Source organism: Athalia rosae, chromosome 2 (assembly GCF_917208135.1).
Source record: "Athalia rosae chromosome 2, iyAthRosa1.1, whole genome shotgun sequence".
Taxonomy (NCBI): domain Eukaryota; kingdom Metazoa; phylum Arthropoda; class Insecta; order Hymenoptera; family Athaliidae; genus Athalia; species Athalia rosae.
In genome coordinates, this window is record NC_064027.1 from 23,449,986 (window position 1) to 23,469,218 (window position 19,233).

The following is a 19,233-nucleotide window of genomic DNA, read 5'->3' on the forward strand; positions in this document are numbered from 1 at the left end:
GATCTCGTTGGTCTTCGATTGACTCGAAACTAACGTCACGACGATCGGAAGGGAGTAAAAATTACATCCGAAACAAGAAAATTTATCAAAGCGTTATGTGAATCTAATTGAATCTACGAGCTTCATCCCTTGCAGTTTCTTTCATTTGGAGAGGAGAATGATTTATAACTGATTGACTTCTAACGTCAAAAAGAAAAACCCTTGTAAACTTTTGTCGAAGAACGGAGTCCTTTCATTCATATCCGGTAGAAATCGAAATGGAGTCTGTTTTTTTTTTCTTTTCGAATGTCACATCACGGCGCGATCCGCATCATCGGTAAGATGATCATCCGAGGCGAATACAGATGTATAAAATTCGAGCCGCGAATTGAAATTAAAAGGAAAAAAGGGAGGGTGCGAGGAAAAAAGAGGGATGTCGTCCCGTTGATGTAGACGACTTTTGACGGGGGTGCAGCCGGAACGTAGCGTAGGGTGTTGGGTGACAGAAGGAAAATTCTTTGGACTTTTATTGGTCTGCATAGCCGATTCGCTACGCGCTCTCTACGCGTGTTAGGTATAAAGCAAGCGGTATAGATGTACACGGGGTATATATATATATATGTATATAGATGTGCGCATGTACAAGCGGTGAAAAATTCAAGTTGATTAAATTTTTGATCAAATTACTTCGACTTAAATAAACATGGCGTAAGAGTAGCCCCCGCTGCACCCTCGATACGTCATTGAAAATTCAAGCGTGTTGCAGCTATACGGGGCCACGATATAGATCGTTCGTTAATTCTTTCACGCGCACTTTTTGAATTACTTTCAATATATCCGCGAATGGTAGAGCGTGAAAATAAAAAATCGTTCACAACCGCATGTACCGGGGGTAGTTTGCAGGAATCGTTTTTTTTATCTCCTTATCTTTCCTCTCTCTTCGGAAAGGAAGAGAAAAAAATTTTATATATATATTTTACGCACCATTTACCAGAAACTCGAATAATAGACGTCCGTAGGGCCGACTTGGCAAAGGTGTCGGGATTTGATAAGGGTGGGCAGCGACAGGGGTTAGGTTGATTCGAACGCGGACAGCGCACCCTAAAAAAGAGGGAAAATTCAAGAGGAGGTGGGTGATCCGGATGATAATTGTTTCAAACTATTTCAATTCAACCTGCAGCGGCCCGACTCGATCTCCGTGTAGCTGATGTGTACGTGTACGTATATGTATAGTATAAAATTTTGGTACAGGAGGGATTCGTGAAAGATGTTTCGGACGAGTGTTCGGTATTTTTTTAGAAAAAATTCTTCAATGTCATCGTTCATAAATAATGCATGTATATTCTAGACCATACACCTGCCCACGTTTCAAACTACCCCCTGTAATTCACCTCGTGGACCACCGCTGAGAAAGACCGTAACAAAAATTCATCATTATCGCGTCGAGAGAGAAGAAAATAATATGAAATGAGATAACATAAACTAAAATATTGAAAAAACCCGAAAGCATTTTTATCTCTATAAGATAGCGCGGGGTATATATGTATGTATCTCTAAATTATCTACTTTGACACGCTGCGAGGTGGGAAGTAGCCATTTAAGTCGGATACCTAATTCCCGAGAGAGATTCACCGACGCAGCGTTCGCTGCTTCTAGAAGGGGAGGGGGGGGGGGGGGAGGTGAAAATTCTGAAAGGGGTTAAATGCTCGCGGTGGGTGGTGTTGCGGAGCTGGACGTGGACGAGGCGAGGGCTATTCGGTGTAATTAATCCTGCAAATCCTTTAATTAATCCTAAAGCAAATGACTCTGCCGAGAATAAAGTCCTGTTCGCGAACGACCCTCGTACCGTTGGTATTGTATCCGAGGGCGGGGACGGGGGAAGGGATCCTCCGGGGGGCCGAGCCCCAGTTTTACGCTTTCTTCGTCCACCCTACCCTTCTTTGCGAAACACTCCGCCGTCGAGTCTAATATTCCTTGCCGGGAAGACTCCCGAGAACCCTGCGGCACAACCGACCAACCCTTAAAATTCTAATGAGACTAATAGACACGTACGGATCGTAAAAAGTACCCGCGCGAGTTCCAAAGTTAGGAGAAAACTCCCGCCCCTATTTCCTTAGCTGCGGAATTCCTCAAACTTGCTTACTCCCCTAAACGAAACGGTTCGGGGGATCGCGACGTGCAAAATAGTTGTTATAAAAGTTTTCGCTGTTCTCAGTTATACGCCGTTCGAAATCGGACGCAACGTTTCAAACGAAATTCACACCTCGTTTTCAATCACATCGTAGATATAAAATGACAAAGTCGATCGAAGCGCACGATTCCCCTGTGTATGGATTCGGACTATATTTGCCTGATTTTTTCGTCGAGGTCTTCGGGAAAATTCGTAAAAAACTATTTCCAACTTGCAATTACGGTTGCTGCACACGAGCAAAGAAGAGTCGAGTCATCCGCAGCGAATTTACGATCTCTCGAGGAAATGAGAGGAGAGCTAAAAATCCCGCGATCCCGTTTACCACCGAGGAAAAGTACGCGTTCACAGGGGGAGGTTTGAGGAAAATTTCGAAAGAAAAGAGGAAGCGAGTAGGAGAAAGAAATAGTTAATTAAAAAGTCTCGACGCGACGAAAGAAGGAGGCACTTGACAAGCAAAGTTTAAATTCGGAATTAAATGAAGATGAATTCGGTCGACGCTCTGCGAATATTCCAGTCGGACAGATCGCCCGGTGATAACGTTTCCGATCCGATTTTGTCGGTCCTATTGCGAAACTGGTTGTTCGTGTCAAAAAGTCAAAGATAAGGAAAAAATGGAACATCTCTTCGAAACGCCATTTTTTTCTCGCAAGATTTCGGGTCCGCAAAATCCCGAACAGGGGTACTTTTTGAAACATCGATTTCGGAATTGGTGGTCAAAATTGAATAAAAAAGCTCTAAATATTTCACCACCCTAATTTACCTTTGTATGCAATACTTTCGCCGTGATAGCATATTGTTTGAACCCCTATTTCTATTGCCGCGGTACTAAATATTTATCAGCGAGCTCCCCTAATCCGACAAACTTCTCGCCGTACGATTCGTCTGCCTGCGTGTACGTGTGTATACACTGTGAAGAAAAACATGTAGAGTGTATAACATAAGCCTAGGCACCGATAAACCGACGGAAAAGTAAGTGGCGTGTCGTTATCCAACAACAGCATATTCCCTGGGGAGAGTAGCGATGGGTTTACATGTGGGGAAGAACGACCAACTCACCCTATTTCACGCCGCAACACCCTCTTCTCCGCGGCGTTTCTCTCCTCCGTGGCACTCTGTACTCCCCAAAACGATCTCTGATGCGGAGATGTTTGATTAAATAACCACACCGACGCATTGAATCAGAAGATGAGGGGGATGACTGGTGTATTCTATTTCGGCGAGTGAACGACGTTACAGACAAATGATTCTCGCGTTTCTTCCCGTCTCTCTCAACCGCTCGAGTCGGCGTCTCAGAAACAGCCGGATACCCGAAAGATTCGTGAAACCGAAATTCTAAAATTCGGGTGCCATTGTTGAAGTCGGTATCGGGAAAGTGAACCGTTCGAACCTTTTCGTAAACCACATGCGTATTAATTTGCTGTTGCAAATTTCGTTTTCTCTCCACTCGCCGGTCGATGGCTTCTCGAAAGTTATCACGAGGCAACCGAGACATGCACCGTTTCCTCGGGGATACGGAGGTCGAGAATCAAATAACCATTTCGGTCTTTTAATTTCCATGGGAAGCACGGTTGATTAACGATCTTGAGGATCTTGAACCTGGTCGTTTTAGTTTGTGAATATTATAAACCTGACGACTGTAGAGTGAAAGATAAGTGGGAACGGGAGCTATCAGGACCATTAGGTCGTCCCGGTTAACTTTGGCGTGGGCACGTAGGGTGGCTAGTATTTGAGATCGTGTCTTGGCATAGTAGAATTTATAATGGGGGTTACACCTCATGGTGGTTATACGGGTATGCTGTTGGATTATCGCTGGCTTCCAACCACGGCGATAGATCATCGCGGTTACCCAACCTCATAAACCATAACTTACGCTTCACCGATCTACACCATCCAGCTTTATTCTACAGACGTAATATAATGTACGCCAAACATATACACCGTATTATTCATTAAATATACTAAGACAAAAAAATTGAGAATAAAAAAAAAAAAAAAAAAAAAAACTACATCAAGTTGAATCCGACGAATCCTTTCGGTTCTTTTTTCTTTTCTCTTCCACTGAAATATCTCCTCGAATTTCAATAGGAACCTCATGAAATGCTATTAAATTGAATAGAAAAACTTCATGATTATCCAGATTTGGTACATTCCATCCCGACCAGATCGGTCTGCTTGAAAATTTTGGTGATCGTAATCGACTCAAAGTTCTGTTTCTACTTTACTTTTTCACAGAATTGCTTTTCCAACGACCCGACGATTGACGGTGCGGGTGAGTATGACGTGCGCGTAGAATTATTTTAAAACACTTCGACGACAGCTTCTGTCAAAATCCTATCGTATCGCTGAGCTTTTTTGTTTTTCTACGAAAACTTCACGCGATGTCAACGAGATGTTTTTCATTCGTTCTCTTCCTGTACAACGTTCAAAAATACAACCCACTTCTGTTTTACATGTATGTACGTACATCCAAATTCTACGTGTTCGATATCTTTGCATTATTTTTTTTTTGAAGTTTCACTCATAAACCACCGCACGTGCAGTTTCGAAATTCACAATAGAACAAGCGTCGAATCAAGTCAAGTACATTATACATATACTTGTATAAATTACGTGCAGATATTCAAGTGTAAATGTCCGAAGTAATTATGGTCTACCGATTTATTATACAGCTATAGAACGGGATAATTGTAAATAATTTGTTTTCCGTTCGCGAAGAAAACTGAAATAAATCTGAAAAAAGAAAAAAAAGGAACTAAATAAATAAAATAAATATTTGCAACGTCGCTGAATCATCGTGATGAGGTTTAACGTATAACGTAAGTGCTGTTCTCGTTCCTCGAGGATAGCAGCTCACGGTTTTATTACCTGTAATGGGTACTAAAGGCATTTAGACGTGATAATGCGGTGACATGAAAGAAATACCCCGATCCGAGCATCGCCAGCTCGTGTCCGAACTGCCGAGAACGTGGTCAATGGTCAACTGACCGGTATCTTACCCGGCCAAGATTCTGCTCTCGATAAGGTTATTTTAAACCCGGTCCCCGCCGCGGTGCTAAAAAAATCCCAAGGATCCTCGCGACGAGCGTCCTTTTTCGCGTGCGTTGCGCGTATAGGAAAGATAATTTGGATTTCTCGTTTGATCGAAGAAAATAACGTAGATATTTAAAAAAAAAATAATCTACGACGATCGTGGATTAATCGAAATGGAAATTTGAACATTTGGAAAAATTTACTTCGATCTACGTACGCTTTGTAGACGTAAGATTTGATTGAATCGAAGTGGAATAAATGAATTTGTTAACTCTCGAGCGTATGAAACTCGCGGCGTCGCGTCGCCTATGTATAACTATAACGTCGAGACGCTAATACCGCGAGAGCGAGTTGTTATAGTTTTAATGAGGGTTTCTTCGTTTCAATTAGGTAATCAATTCGGTACGTCAACAATTAAATATCATACGGAACAACGTCATATTATTTAGAGTTACTCGTCAATTAAACAATTTATGTATATATCACATCTACAAAACGATCGTATCGCTCATCCCAGGATATAAACGTATAACAATAGATAATACAGTATATACTTCTTTTTTCAATCCAAGTTCGCCATTTCTAATAATTTTTCGAACCAATTTGACTCAGTCGGGTTACAATCGCGGTTCATTTAATTCGGCCATTTCGAGTAAATATATGTTTCCAATACGCTTCGTTCCTTGATTAAAAATGTTCGAATGATAAAAAAAATGAATAAAAAAAAAATAAAATAAAATTCAAACAAGACGAAAAAGCTGGACATAAGCGATGAGCGAGTCGGCAGAAACATAATACGCTTCTGATGAGGGAGATCGGTTATCTTTTTTTCATCTCTTTGTACATTTATTCTATTTTTTGTTTTCAATTTTTTTTCTTCATCGTTCTCATCGCGAGCGCACATGCGAGTTTCTGGTAGCAGCTTTTCGCGCGAACGAGTGTATACCGCCGGACTTTCGCACACCTGCAGCACTCCCGTCCGTAAGTTGAGAGTCGGTCGGCGATGGTGCAGAGGTCGTTGTGTAAATTCATGTAAGAGATGCTCATCTCCTGACTAATAGGGTCCATCGACCACTTCAGCTGACCACTGACCACCGTGTGATTCGCCTCCCGTAGTCTTCGGACCGCATCGCGCGCCGCTTACCAATCACTCACTCTCCAAACAAGAGTAGCTCTATACGCTTGCGTATGTATACATATATATGCATAAATGCGAATACCTCGTGCGTGTACACCGCCCTTTAAAATGCGCGCCATTCAAATCAGCTTTATACATATATGTATATAGATATCGGTGGAAATTTTTCTTTTCTGCTTGTTTTTTTTTTTGTTTTGAGCCTAATTGCGTACCTGCTGCGATTTCAATTAAAATCAACGTTTCTCCGCGTAACGACTCCATCGCAGTTATTGGAAGTTGTTTGTAACGACAAAATTTCGCAGACATCCTTACCTACCTCGAACGCTGTATGAATTCCTTTTTCAAAGTTACCCGGACGAACCGTCGGTTGGACCGTGAGCGGTAGCGCGTACAGTGATGAAATTCACATAATTAACCTGTTCGATCAACCAAGTATGATAAATTTTTTTGTCAACGCTCCGCGCGGTGAGAGGCGATGAGTTTTTTTTTCTTCTACTTTTTCCCGATAATGAATTGAACGGGCAGAAAAATAAAAAAGTATAGTTGTCCAGTAATCCGGAAAGAGGTAAACTCGGGAAAATGAAATCAATCATCGGTCTCCATTTCAGAGCTGTAACATTTTTCAATTTACATTCACATACTGCACTGTTTTGCCGATCACGCCCTTTCGTTTCTGATTCCTCTACGTACATCCGTGTGCGGTGAAAAAATTCGGCGAGATCGTTTAATCGGGCCGCGCGACGCGCCGCGAAGGAGCAGCGTTTGGGCTCGTTCTCGATTCTTACAAAGTAATTGACAACGGATTTGATGGTAATTGGACGATTGGAACGACAAAGGGTAAACAGCGACCTTTGTTAGGTGGCCGAAAAGGAAAAAAGGAACTGTTGAGCCGGTGCAGGACGTGGTCCAGGAGAAGAACGAGAAGGACGAGGTGGTACAGTGATAGATGCGGGCGCAACACGACGGCATGGGTGGCCCGCTGTGTCATGCTACCATGCCCAGGGCCGGCGAGAGTTGAAGGGTTCTAAACGAAAGTTTATACACTATTTTCGATATGCGGAGGGTCTTTCGCTCCGCACCTGTTCAACGATCCGAATAATCGACTCGTTAATTTACCGATGATTTTTTCGTCGCATTATTCGGTCGGGCTTCGGTGAAAATTTTTCAAAATCGTACGATTCATAGCGTGTTCAGTTTTTTAAGGCTGCTTTTTTAAATGATATTGTTTCAACCCTCTGAATCAAGATTGATTTTTGTTTTATTTGCTTTTCATTTTATTATGTGCTGAGATTTTATCCATGAGGTTGAAAGTCGTTTTAGTCTAGCCGATTGAAGAATGAATTGAATTTTTTTCACATAGTCTCGGGTTTGCGAGATTTCAAATTTTTTTTAATTGTAATACGACCCTGTATTATAATCCAGGCCCGCCTTCCTCCTCTTTTGCTTCTTTTTCTTTATCTTTTTCTTTTGCTGCCTTAAGGTCAAAGACTGGGGATAGAGGTATTTGATGTCATCGGTAATTAAACGTATTAATTACTTTGGTCGAGTACCGAAAATGGCTCACTTTTTTTTTGTACGCCCTTCTTTTCTCTGTTAACTGCGTTTTTAAGAATCAATTGATATTCCAAAATTCATTTCACACAAAATACATCCCGTCATAGTCGATGACAAAAATTATTATTCGATCATTTTGTCTTCGTTGAGGATGAAATTTTTTTCTTCTCTACGTTTGATTGTCAAGCTTCTTCGTTTCGTGCATGATACGCGCGTAAAACGCGTGAATATATATATATCTATATGTATATGTGACGCTATTTAAGGTCGACGATCTTTTTTGGGGATTCACCCGGGCGCCGTTTGGTCTGTCCTTTCAGTCTCGATTCCTAGAACCGGAGAACCCGGCGTCTGAAGTTTAAAACCTGACCGTGTGAACGGTGTTGCCGCGATGTCCCTACGGGCGTTCGAAAAACGTTTGTTAAACAAGTTATGAAAATTTTCGAATACCACTAAAATGATTCGAGCGAATCGAGTGCGTTACGAACGATTTCCGATCGCATCAATCCGACCTAATTGACTCCGATGTATCGGCCATTTCTGACGTTTAAAAATCAATCGGATAAATTTAAGACGAGTCACTTGCGGGTCATTACGATATCCTCATAGGTATATAGCTGCCCACGGTGATACGTACGACGAACGTCATTGAGTTCGACGTATACCTGCGGGGCACAATAATGATGTGACAAAATCAAGGCGTCGCGGCGTCATCGATGAGTCGCCGTTTCGATCCAGCGCGTTACGATATGGATGGGTCAGGGCGAAGAGTGGAGTGAAAAACGGGCCATCAAACGAACCTTGGAGACCCGCTGCCCTGCCCGGAGAATAAGTTGAGTCCCTCTCGCGCTGGACTGACAGCCACCTGGTCGTGGGTGGCCCTTCTACTTCCGGTACGGTAACTGGTATCGATCACGATGACATCGACGACCTATCGACGATCGGTACAGAAACATACGAAACTTACGGATCAACAAATTTCAACCAGAAGATAATAAATTACATCTCAAAAGACGACTCGGCTATGTCCGAACTTGCCAAGAATCAAACAAATTATTCACTTAATGGAATTCAAAAGAAATCGACACCCACAGCCACCTGCACCAGCTACTTACCAACCCTACATTTTTGATCTTCAATATTCTACACCAAATATGCTGAGCGAATGATTTCTCATTTTCTTTTTTTCAAATTCGTGTCATGATATAATCATGGCGCGGAATCGGCAGAGAGAAAGAAAGATGGGGTTAGCGGAATGAGAAAAAAAAACGAAGAAGATGTAGAAGAAAAAGAGAGGATTTTTCGGGTCCTTTCAGCGGGTGATACGAGATCGGATATACGCGATGGGCTGTTCAGTTGTTTCAGGATCGCGCGGCGTGGGGCGTCGGATTCTGATGCGGCACACGGTGAATAAAATTTTAGGAATGTAGAACAGGAGATCGGTCCAAAAGGCTCTTGCTTTAATTAGTTGGAACCGCCACATCGCTCGTCGAGGATCGATGGAATTAATTATGGCAGTCGATAAGGAAACTCAACTCGCTTCAGAGACCGCGCGCTCTACTCTATATACATATTATCTCGCATGCACACAACCCGCCCCATGCAAATTATGTTACATTTCGATACACCCGTCTACACTCGATTTCATTACACGATCGCTTCGTTTTACGATTATCGTATTGTTTTTCATTTGAATTTTTCTATTTCTTCTTCTCTTGAACCCGCAATTTATTTATAGATTTATCCGATATTCTCTAAACTTATCTTATTCTAATTAGGTCATAAAACTTTTTTCTCATAATATATACGAACAAAAGTGTATATTTTATTACACCGATGGCTAACCTAGCGTTTATTATGTCGATAAAAAATCGTTCAGCAGTCAGAAAGACGAACGATAAATTCGAAAAAACCAAAAAAAAAAAGAAAAAAAACAGGTACGGAATAAAAAAGGTGGATAAAAATCAAAGCCCCTTGTATATTTTATACACCCGATAAAATCGTAGTAGCGTGCATCCATCCATTCTATATTTCGTTTGATTTCTATTCGTCATTATTTTTGTTCATTGATTAAATTATTCTTTCTCTTTTTTACTCTCCGTTTTACCAATATTTTTTTACGGTTTACTATATACGTTAGCACGTTGATTTATCCGCGTACAAAATCGCCGTGAACTGAGAGCCGCTGAGCCGTTTACAATTAAGCAATGTAAGCGAGTCGCAGACGCGTGGAGCACCGTGTGTGGTCTCGGGTTCGATTCTCCCTTCCAGAATTTCTCGTCCTCTCTCTGTTTTTTTTTTTTTTTTTTTTCTGTATCCTCTCTCCCTCTTCCTCGCCCTTCTACTTCTATCCCCTCTTTTTAACCCTTTCTACCGCCCCTTCCCCTTCCCCGTGTCCTCTCCTTTTTCTTCTACTTTTGCTCGCGTATATAGTATATATATATATATCGGGTTTCTTACTCCCACCTTCGCCGTGGGGAATCGAATCGAAGATATCCGGAGAATGACTCACACCCCGAACTCTTTTATCAGGGGATTCCTACACAGCCCTTACATTCTATAATCCCGTGGCTCTAGCTCCGGTAGAGATTCTCATTGTTCGGCGTGTGACCAGGAATCGGCGCGGAGTAAATGAAAGGTGAACGAAAAAAAAAATAAATAAATAAATAAAAAGGGATGAAAATCCGATGTGTTTTTTTTATTTCACGTTATACTCCGTCTGGCGTATCGTCTGCCTCGTATAACATAAGTGAGACGGATCAAGTTCTTCGTAGCTAAAGATGACAGCGGGTTCTTTAAATCCCGTCTATGTGATATCTAGTTTCTTAGCGTCATGTCGATTTTCACGCGCCCTCACCTCCGGACATGCGCTTTGTGAGGAATTTTTGTCGATTGCTCCGGTGAAATTCGGCCGGATCATGTGCCCCAGCAGTGATCCGCGGTGGAATTATATAGCGTTCGACGAACCGGTCGAATTTGGGAAGGAATGAAATGTACATTTTTTTCTACCATCGATAAAATCTGATAATGAACACATAGCCCCCGACGCAGGTGTTTTGCGGTAGTTACTACACTCTGTGATTTTTCTTACCTCTCGTCTTATTATTACGTAACTTCCCTTTTCCAGGAGGAAGAGAAAAGGTAATATGGAAGGCACGACTGTACACACAGCCTGCACTATTCCGTCGTTAAAAATGGATTTGAAAGCAGATAAGAATCTGCCGGTCGACCAAAGACTGAAGGTGGAGTAGGTATATAATGTGAGGTAAGTAAAGGTACCCCTCGTGATACATTGGAATGACTTTTTCATGCGGAATGAAAAAGCCCTGATGTGCGTGTCATACCGTATTTAATCATCGGAACTGAGAAGAAGAATAGAGAGAAAAGAAAAAAATGGAAATTTCGTACAACTTTCCGTTATGCTAGACCTAAAATCGAAAGCAAATGTATTCTTGTACGTATAATATACCCTACCTATTTCCCGAAGATCATCGTCGCGCTTTTATATTCACCGTCAGAAGGAATATGAATAAAATAATATAATAACAATAACTGAGTAAGCAAACTATAATCATCCGCGAATTTGATACCCGGGCAATTTGAATTCGGACCCAGCTATTTCTCATATTTTCAATTATTTCTTTTTTCATTATTTTACATGTTTGTGTCGTTTTTCGGAATGGAAGTCGTATAAGGTGACCGGTCATTACGGGGTGCGGAACTGAGCGGCTCGGGACTTTAGTTTTGCCGTCTGAAAAGGAGATTCTGGTATGAGATTATATCGGAGGTTCCTTATACCGGCCTTCTTCATCTTTTTTTTTTTTTCTTTTTTTTTTTACTGCTTTCTTTTTTTCTACTATTTCTTTTTATAGATAATATAATACGGTAGCTACCGCGGATGTTGATGGACGCGGGTCGCACTCACTAAACTTTGTATTATGCGTCAGCATCCCGATCCCCGTGATCACGATCGCGATCCCGATCCCGATTCCGAAGGAAAAAAGGGACACCGAGTACGCCCGATGATGCCCGCTACGATGATCGGTATTAGTTACCTGCTCCTGCGCATCGGGATTAATGATAACGTTCGCCCGAGAGTTTTAAAAACTATATATAGAAACGTATATGTATACACGGAGTCACGACGCGCGATATCGTCACGGGATAAAATAAATTTAAAATTGAGATGAGCATATCTTGTGGTTATAGAAAAAAAAAAAAAGAAAATCATTCTTCCCGGAATTAGCGTCGACTTGGACGAGCGAACGAGAAATTCCTTACGGGAAGAAATTTTACCACGTACGAATAACGTCGAAATTTTTCTGTAACAAATGCCTGATTCACGCGTCGATTAAATGCTCATTCGTATGATAAAAGTACAGTGGCCGGATTATATACGGCTATCGCGAATCTACGCCACGCATCCCCTAATTTTATACGAAACTACACCACTTTATTAAGTATGGATATATGCAGCATCGGGGCTATATGTAAATTCACGTATACGTATGTACCTATGTATGTAGAAATATATAGGTACCTTGTGATTATTATTGATATTATTTTTCTCTCCGAGGGACCACGTTCGACGTAAAGTGCCTCGTGTCACACGATGAAGTGAAATATTACGGTCGAAAGGACGGGAAAATTGTTATTCGCCGTACTTATTTAGGACGAGATAATTCGACAATTGACTAAAAAAAAAAAAAAAAAAAAGAAAAAAAAAATGGCGCGGGAGGATTTGACTCGGGATTATTTTTGCATTGATCGTGGTCATTATAAATTTTGTTCCACCTTCGGATTTTGATATTCGTTTCTACGGCGACGTTGAGGTGGCGGCGGTGATGCAGATGTTGGATGGTATTGGTGAAGGAGTTGGAATGCCAAACACGTCGACCGACATATTAGTCAGTCTGAGAATCGCCTCCGTAGATTTTTTTTTTTGGGCAAGGAAATAATCGTACCGGTACATCTCACGGTTGACCCTTTGATATTTCACTGACAGACAGAAGCGCGAGGCTGTCAAGTACCCCGATGCTAATCTGACGGCGACGTATTGACCGCTCATATAACAAACGGTGAAGAAGACGATTCACGATGTACGGTATACGAGTGTACACAAGCGAAGGCACTTCGTACCGAACTTTGGAAGATGAGAAGGAAAAAAGACAGCGACCACTTCCATGCGTGATCGTTGGTCGAAAATTGGAACTTCGCAGAGATCGGTGGACTGCCCATAAACACAAATATCGATGATGCAGTAAAAAATAGTAAATTTGTACAAACCTCCAGTTTATATGGTGTACACTACGTGTTACCAATTCGGTGGTTCGCCATATGCAAAAGGGTTCCTTTCGTACCCTGAAGTCGAATCAATTAGAGAACTTGTATATTCCTCACGTGCACATAAATATGAAATTCACCCTGAATCAGCGTCGGGGGGATTTTTATTACGCAAATAGCAGTACTTATGTGGGTATGGTACGTGCACGATACATATGTACACATATAAGTTTGCGAGTGCGAATATAGCGATGGAAAAGTTATGTACATACATGCAATGTGGAGTATATAGGTGTATAAATAGGTATGTTTTGTACATACGTACGTCGGTGCGAGTACATGGAGGAAGATCGTTCTGTGGGCGACGACGTCTTAACGACGTCCACGCTAACGGGAGACGGCTGATTGCGAGTCCATGCACACGTTATAAACTTAGGTGCTGCCAGATTCAATCTCTACCATTAATTGCGGAGTCAACCAAGCTTACACCACACTCGAAAATTCCTTGCCACGGAGTCGTAACGACGCCATCTGCACGAACCAGTGTTTGTAAACGAACGTCGAGGGAGTGAAAACAAAAAAAAACATACATATATATATATATGTCTATTATGTCCCTGTTCGCAAAATGTAAACAGTCGTGTACTAACGATAGTACGCTTGTTTCGAAATTTAGCGACAGCGAAATAATAGCAAATTTTCCCAACATGGGAGAACAAAATTCTCGTTGATACGTCAATCTAATTCCAATTGACGTTTCGCAGAATGCACATATGCACGTGCACGGGTGTACGCGTTTATTATTTATACGCTAATAAAAATTGTTTAAGTAGTTCCAATTTGACGTAGGTAGTTAGCTTTGAAATACTTACAAGTGATAATATTTTATACGAGAATTTGTGGAGCTAGACCGTAAGATAATCACCGACGTATGCGTACGATACGTACACCTACCGGTATTAGCGTCTTACTTTACTCGTGACGACTGGTGTGGATATATAAGACGGCAGACCTACTGCCACTGACATCATGAATATGTAAAATACGCGGGTACGGCGAAGAAGCAGAAATTCTGAACCGTATATGAGATCTTATACGACTCGGGTTCTGATTCTTTCGACAATTTTTCAATGAATAGAGTACGAAGAGGATGAGGTCAAGATTCCGAATGATCCCGAAATTTTGTTTTTTTCTTTTCCAAATTTCTTATTTCCCAAGCTAGGAGTGCAATATCTGAGCATACGCTTGAGAAGATGGTAACGTAAGAATGACAGGTCGCTGTGTGAGGAAAAAGCGAGGGGAAAAGGGTGGCGTGGCCGATACCGTACGAAAGACCTTCCAACTTCCAACATATTATCATCTTGACATGTGCACGAGTATATATCGCGTTTGTGTGCGACAGGGAAAATCTCTCAGATCTCTCCTCCACCTCGCTGTTGTCTTTTATTTATTGCGCATCATTACAATTTTCTTATTCGAGAAATCTCAGGCAGGTTTTGTATCTATATTACTTATACTAATGGAAAAATGTGAGGAGAAAAAAATCTCTTTTCCAATCTGAAGTTTTCGAAGAAAAAAAATGGTATCGATAAGCCGTACACGTATACAGCTTCGCATCCTACCTGGACCAGAGGAGACGATTCGTCGGAATTTTAAGTCGATGTAAAACGGAAGCGTTTTTCCTTCGAGATGAATGAATGAATACTCCAGGTATACACCCTCGAGGGTACGCCGTATATAAATTATATATTATTTAAACGGACGCCTTATCGCGATTCGTTTATCGACTACTCGGTGACCGATCACCTCTGCTTACGGTGCATGTATTTTGATGTTGGCTATTATTTAAGTACCTCACGCTGACAGAATTCACCCCAAAGTCGTTTAATTTACTAGAGACCTTGGTGTTGCGGAGTAGAGTAGGTATATATATTTTATTTACCGATATACGTATAGGTATACGTGCGCGTACATGGGTATGTAAACGTGAGGGAGAATCTCTTACGTATATATACATCAGTCCCCCGAAAGATAGCCGTGGACATTGCAGTGAATAATGGGTAGCTAATAATTTCAGGATACTGAAAGGAAATCTTCATAAACTAAAACTCGTGTCAAATGTCCGAGAATTTAGCCACCCTTATTCGTCAAAGCCAGAAGTTCGGTCGGAAACTCAGCAGCCAAACAACGAAAGAAAAACACACAGACCGTGGGACGGGGTTGAATATTTTTTCGCCTCAATCCCAAAACTGGAAAACAAATCTCGTCGCATTATCGCGATGATTCAACGAAGAGGAAAGCCTGGTTATCCAGCGAATTCAATCGAGCAAAAAATCCATCCCGTATCCGGACATCCAGATTTTTCAAACTTTTAATATCAGGGGTGATCGAAGTAAATTCCGGCTGCCTCAAATACGCGTGGAAAGTCGTGGAAAGATGATTTGCCCGCTAGAAATCCTTGACTTTATTTTGGGGTTAGTTTCACGAAGGGGGTAGGAAAGAAATCTGAATTAAGGGCTCCCCCTTGAAGTGTTCTAAGGGTAACACGAAGGCTGTTCGAGGCTGGCGCGTGTACGTTTTAAGGCGTGGCTGAATTCATATCAGCGATGGCCACCTTTCGGCTTTAAATCAATTGACAAGGTGCTATAGCGGGTTGAAAACCACCGAGGAGAAACCATCGCCACCCCGCACTCGGGTTAAGGCATGCGCGTTAAAATCGGCCAATTCTTCCACCCCTGCGGAACGTAAACGGCGCCCGATCGACCCGCCCTTAGAAATATGTACATACAGCGTCCTGCAGAGATCCCCTTCTCTGTGCTGCTCAGCTCAGCAACACCCTCGCGTACATATGTACGGGGCATGTACATACGATGTAAGCACATAAGATTACGGGATTATTCACCCGCGGTACTCCAGGAATCCCAGAATGACGATCTCGGAATCCTAGTAAAACAGATCCTGAGGAATCGTTGCTACCCATTTGAAAATTCATCCAAAAACTTTCATCTGGTGAGAAATTAATTCGGATGAAGTGGATAACGGGAGGCGATGGAATTTTTTGAATAATCATAGGCGTTCGGATTGATAATAACTTGATACTGGTAATATTTAATTGATTTTTAAATAATCTTACATGTATTATCTTTTTTGTATTTATGTATATATACATTATAACTATCATGTGTATGTGTATGTATACGCGTGTGTGTGAATGTTTTTCTATGTATGCGTGTACCGCAGTGTGTAGATTCTTCCTCAGATTCATCATTTCTATAATATTTTTATTTTTAAATATGTATAATAATATTATGTAAATAAATAACTAAGTTTAATTTTACACAGTCTATAGGCAATATTATCTCGCTGATTTAGATATTATACACAATTATATTATATTATATAGGCTACTATTTATAATAATTTTCAATATGATATATACAGGTCCGTTTACTGTTAGTTCGATTTTTTTGTTTCGCTTAGTCATTCATTCATTGATTTATTGTTTTTATTGTTCTTCTTATTATTCATATCTTCAATCGCTCGTTTGTCAATCTCATATCATTCGTTAACTCGTTTATTTATCTATTCTCATGTATTCGTTAAAATTCACATTATCAGCGGGGTAGGTAATTTGTATATATATGGATAACGTGTAGTATGTATGCCTAAATAATTATTAGAATTTATTGCACGTTGCAAAATCACGCCTGTCATGAAACACTATATATCTTATATTTATATATATATATGTATATGTATATATGTATAATTTCATATAATTTACATTTTTACAATAAATTAATGTTAATATCATCGCGTTGTCATTATACCATAGTTACGATTATTAGTAGTAATTTTAATATTATTAGTTATTTTCTCTTTGCTTATAAATATATCATCGGCGCAAATAAGTAAATCAAAAGAAAAAAAAAAAAGGAAAGAAATGATATATACCCAGAGATCGATTTGAGAATCAATAATTCCTTATCTACATTATAAATAATTAATTTATACGGTTCTTTAAGGAAATCATAATAATTAGTGTAGATAAATTTAAAGTACATATTACATCGGTTGTACATATTATCTGTCATCGCGGAATTCATTTTGGACGAAATAAAGAAAATCAAATAAAAAAAACTATGCTTTAAATTGACCGACGATGGCACGAGACTATTTTATTTTACTCGAATTTTGTACACACCTGAAAATCGGCAATGGCTAATTTTATAAAGGGTGTCGCAGTGGGAAGGGGTCGGGGGGGGAGGGGGGGTGGGGCAATTTGCAGAGCATATTATTAGGACTAGATTTCTTCATTTCCAAATAAATATAGCCTCCAGGATGAATTCGACTTGTTATCCTGTACGAAGAATCGATAAAAAAAAAACAAAAAAAAGATAAAAGGAGAAAACGGTACATGTGTATAAAAAATTGTCACATCTTTGAGACCGACTACACGTCGTCACGTGGATGATGAATGAAGAAAAAAAAAAAAAAGAAGAAATTTATCCAATATTTCGATGGAAATTGATGAAATCTTCGCGGTCTCTCTTCATCCCTCTCTCTCTCTCTCTCTCTTCGATAATTCTCTACAACGGGTTTCCATGCGAATGATGATGAGTACGTCGAGTGTAGCCATTCATTTGTATAATGTATTACATATAGTGTAAGAAGTTAAACCGTATCTACGAAATACGTTAGCTAAGTGATAAAATAATATTCTACGCTTGTCATTTGGCTTGTAATTCGGCTGCCTGTTCCTCTTCCTCCCTCGTGAGTGGAACGGTTGAATGATTGTAGAGACCCTGCGCCATCAGCTGTAGAGCGAGGGGGTTCTTCTGACCGCTAGCCTTCTTGATCTTCGCTCGTTTGTTCTGGAACCAGATTTTAATCTGCGCCTCGTTCAGACCCAGGTCCCTTGAAAGCTGCTGCCTTCGCCTCTCGGTCAGGTACCTGTTCTCGGCAAACTCTCGCTTTAGACGGGCTAACTGCTCGCCGCTAAAAGCTGTCCGAGGACGTTTTTCCTCGGGGGTTGAACCTGTCGTTCGACTGTCACCGTTAGATCTCTTTACTCGACGTGTCCGAGGACCTGAAAGCATACCGGGAGACGGTGCATCAGACGTCGTATGGCTCAGAGATTATTCATTTCGATAACGACGTTATATTCGCAGCGATCTGTAATTGAGACCGGAGACCGGAGCGAAGTGAATTTCGAAAAACTTGAAACTTTTATACCATAGGTTCGAAAATTCATTTTTAAACACCTCGGACGCGGTCGCCGATTTTTCCGAGGAGAATAAGAATTTTATTTCAAGATTTTGCCACCGCGATGAAACTATCGAAAATAAATCGACGGATACGTAGCGTAGGAAGAATGAAATTGAAGAAAAGCTAACTCGCTGGTGGCGATGAGGAAGCTTCCGAAGCTTATTTCTGCGAAGTTGGAAGTTATAATTTACGATTAGGTTTGTTTATCCACGTGATAGACTGCGAGGGGTTAACGTCTAACTCAAGCTCGTTGAAATTAGTGGTTCGTTGTCCGTTTAGTTCGAAGTAACTGGAGGTGGTGGAGGTTTGAAGGGTAGCGGCGGCGGGGGGGGGGGGGGGGGGGGGGAGGGAGAGGGTGACTGTTGAAGAGTCTTCGGGGGTTGGAATGTAAGGAAGAAGAGTGGGTAGGGGTGCAGGAGGAGGATGAGTGGTAGGTGGTTGTTTGAGGAAAGACGTTTTAGCGTTATTGGTTTCTCCCGGCCGCGCGCATTTCTGCTATCTCTACTACCCCCGCGCACACCTTCTGCCGCGAGAAAGGGATGGAAAAGGAGTAGAGGGAAGGAGGAAGAGAAGAGGTCTTGACTCGACTAAGTAATTAGACCGCCGCTCGTTACTTCCCCCGTACCGAAACTCGTATACCCCGCGCCCGTCAGCCACCTCTGACCTCGATTCTCCTCGCTATATAAACTCGACGGGCGAGAGAAGATTCTCCACCGAATTCTCGTTGTTATTTTACTCCGGCGCAGAAAAACATCGACCGAAGATATAGGCGAATTTTCACGTCAATCTT

The 19,233-nt window shown here is 41.3% G+C and overlaps 1 protein-coding gene across 1 annotated transcript in view; it reads right to left on the reverse strand.

Moving 5' to 3' along the window:
* Nucleotides 1–16,099: 16,099 nt before the first annotated feature.
* LOC105689276 (muscle segmentation homeobox-like) overlaps nt 16,100–19,233 on the reverse strand; it is a 34,485-nt gene continuing 31,351 nt past the window's right edge. Inside the window, exon 3 of the mRNA XM_020854206.2 lies at nt 16,100–18,264. Coding sequence (XP_020709865.2) covers nt 17,906–18,264 — 359 coding nt within the window. The 3' untranslated portion in view covers nt 16,100–17,905. The remainder of the gene's footprint in view (nt 18,265–19,233) is intronic.